Source organism: Austrofundulus limnaeus, unplaced genomic scaffold (genome assembly GCF_001266775.1).
Source record: "Austrofundulus limnaeus strain Quisiro unplaced genomic scaffold, Austrofundulus_limnaeus-1.0 Scaffold340, whole genome shotgun sequence".
Taxonomy (NCBI): domain Eukaryota; kingdom Metazoa; phylum Chordata; class Actinopteri; order Cyprinodontiformes; family Rivulidae; genus Austrofundulus; species Austrofundulus limnaeus.
In genome coordinates, this window is record NW_013952742.1 from 366,168 (window position 1) to 368,623 (window position 2,456).

A 2,456-nucleotide genomic window follows, 5' to 3' on the forward strand; every position below is an offset into this window, starting at 1 on the left:
AATCAATACTTTCACTTTTAATACTTAACTACAACAAATATCAGATACTTTAAGACTTTTACTCAAGTTATATTCCTAAAGGAGACTTTTTACCAAAGTATCATTTTAGTAAGATACTTGTACTTTTACTCAAGTGTCATTTTGTGGTACTTTATGCAACACTGCAGGTAGGACTGTCTCCTGTGTTCGGTTTCTCCACAGTCTGTGTTTTAGACTTCATGTAGCCAAATGTTAATCTGGATTAGGACTAGTGTGTTCTCAGCCTCTCTGCTGCTCTCAGCTGAAGTTCTCATACTCTCCCTCAGAGATGAAGGTGTTTTAAAGGCTTCGCCGTCAGTTAGCTTCTGTTACAAGCTCCGCCCACTGAAGGCGAAGCCTTCAGTGGGCGGAGCTTGTAACAGAAGCTAACTAACTTCAGTGCTATTGATTGTTTTTTATTGTTTATCTAATTTATTTGTTGTTTTTGTTTGTTCAGGACACGTTGAACCCCAAGTGGAACTCCAACTGTCAGTTTTTTATCAAGGACCTTGAGCAGGACGTCCTCTGCATCACTGTGTTTGAGCGAGACCAGTTCTCCCCCGACGGTGTGTGCTGCAGCTCTGGAACACGGCTCGGGGTTTAGACCTCCGGGACTCACGGTCTGTCTCCCTCTTGTCTCTGCAGACTTCCTCGGCAGGACTGAAATCCGACTGGCTGAAATAAAAAAGGACCAGGGCTCTAAAGGACCAATCACAAAGAGGCTGCTGCTCCACGAGGTTCCCACGGGGGAGATCGTGGTTAGACTGGACCTCCAGCTGTTCGAGGAACCGTGAAACCGGGACGAGACCAGACTGGACTGGACTAAAAAAGGATCAGAGATCTGAACTGGACCTGGCAGCTGGACACTGTTGTTGTGGGGGGGTTGTATTTATTTTCTGCTTTGGACACATGTGGAACTGAGGATGAGGAGGAGTCATGAACAGATGTTTGATGTTATGAAGACGTATTTATTGACCAGAACTTGAAGGTTTTCTGACAACATTCCTACACATTAAGTCCATTTGTCTAAATTCTGATGTAAAAAAGAGATTGGTCTACCAGTAGACTGGTTCAGGTCCAGTCCTGTCCAGTCCGGTCTGCTCGTCTTTTTCAGTGTGATCCAAAGCTGAAAATCAGACTGATTTATGCAGATTTCTCTTCTTCTTCTTCTTCATGCAGTCAGTCTTACAGACTCTCCATGACAATCCCACTTTCTCTGCGTCTAAACCCACCCGCCCACCCACCGTGTGTGTGAGGCTGCTGTGAATGATGTCATCGTCTCAAGGTGGACAGGCTGGTTAACGTTCGGTCTTTTTGTCTTACACTCCCTCAGAACTGAAGAGAGTTGTGCTTCGTGCTGTTTTATGTCCTCTGAACACTTTCCACATTCTCAGAGGAGGAGGTAAATATGTACAGGTGTACGGACACATGCTAACAGTGCTAATAAGCTAAAACTGTAGAAAGGATTTTAACTCGGTGGTGTGGGACGTGTGCAGAGTCAAATCACGTGTTTGTCACATAAACGCCAGGAAAACTGCTGAGTTCACCCAGGGTACAGAGAGGAAGGACCACCCATCAGATTATCTATCGTTTTATTAATGATCGTAGACTTAGAGTGTTTCCGACACACATCTGGGCCCGTATTTATCAAACTTCTTAGAATTACTCTTAAGAACGCTGCTAAGAGTGGACTTAAGTGTAAAATAATTCTTAGTTAAAAGCTGGGGGGCGCAGCATGCACTCACCAGCTGCATATATTTAATATTTTATCCAAAAGCCACACATAAAATATCTGCCGTTTAGTCCAACATTATGCACAGTTTTAATGTTTTTAATTTATTTTTTACCTTTTTTTCTTTTGTATATTTCTCATTAAACCTGTTTTCCATCTTATAACTGAGAATAACAGTCAGGTGGGAGGAGGACAGCTGTAATCTCTGTCTTCAGTCCATCTCAGACCCCTGGTGGTAACTGATCCACTTCAGAGTCCTCTGCAGCAGTCTGAACTTTTCTTCAGAGTTAGACTGATTCTTAGACTGAAGACTTTTGATAACTGGTACTTACACTTAAGTCTGAGAGTAGGAGCAAATCTGACATTTTCAGCCCTTAAGTCTAAAAATCCACTCTAATGATGCGTTCACACCAAACGTGATTTCAGCGTCAGGAGCAGCAGGTTTACATACAAAGTCTATGGTGGACGCGCTTCAAGCAACGTCGGGAAGTGCTGCGGCGCCTCGAGCGCAATTTTAAAGATTTGAGCGTTCGACGCGCAGAGGCGCAAATCGCTGAAGTTAGAAAATCTGAACTTTTGCAGCTCGACGCGCCGCGTCAACCAATCAGAGAGACTCCACTATGGCTACGTTCACGCTGCAGGCAAATCCGACCCAAATCCGATTTTTTGACCCATCTGACTCATATCAGATTTTTTTATGACAGTC

The 2,456-nt window shown here is 43.9% G+C and overlaps 1 protein-coding gene across 1 annotated transcript in view; it reads left to right on the top strand.

The window, feature by feature from the left end:
• itsn1 (intersectin 1 (SH3 domain protein)) overlaps positions 1-1,878 on the top strand; it is a gene marked incomplete in the record, with an annotated part of 125,364 nt that extends 123,486 nt beyond the window's left edge. The window contains 2 exon segments of the mRNA XM_014022733.1: positions 476-584; positions 664-1,878. Coding sequence (XP_013878187.1) covers positions 476-584; positions 664-812 — 258 coding nt within the window.
• Positions 1,879-2,456: the final 578 nt, after the last annotated feature.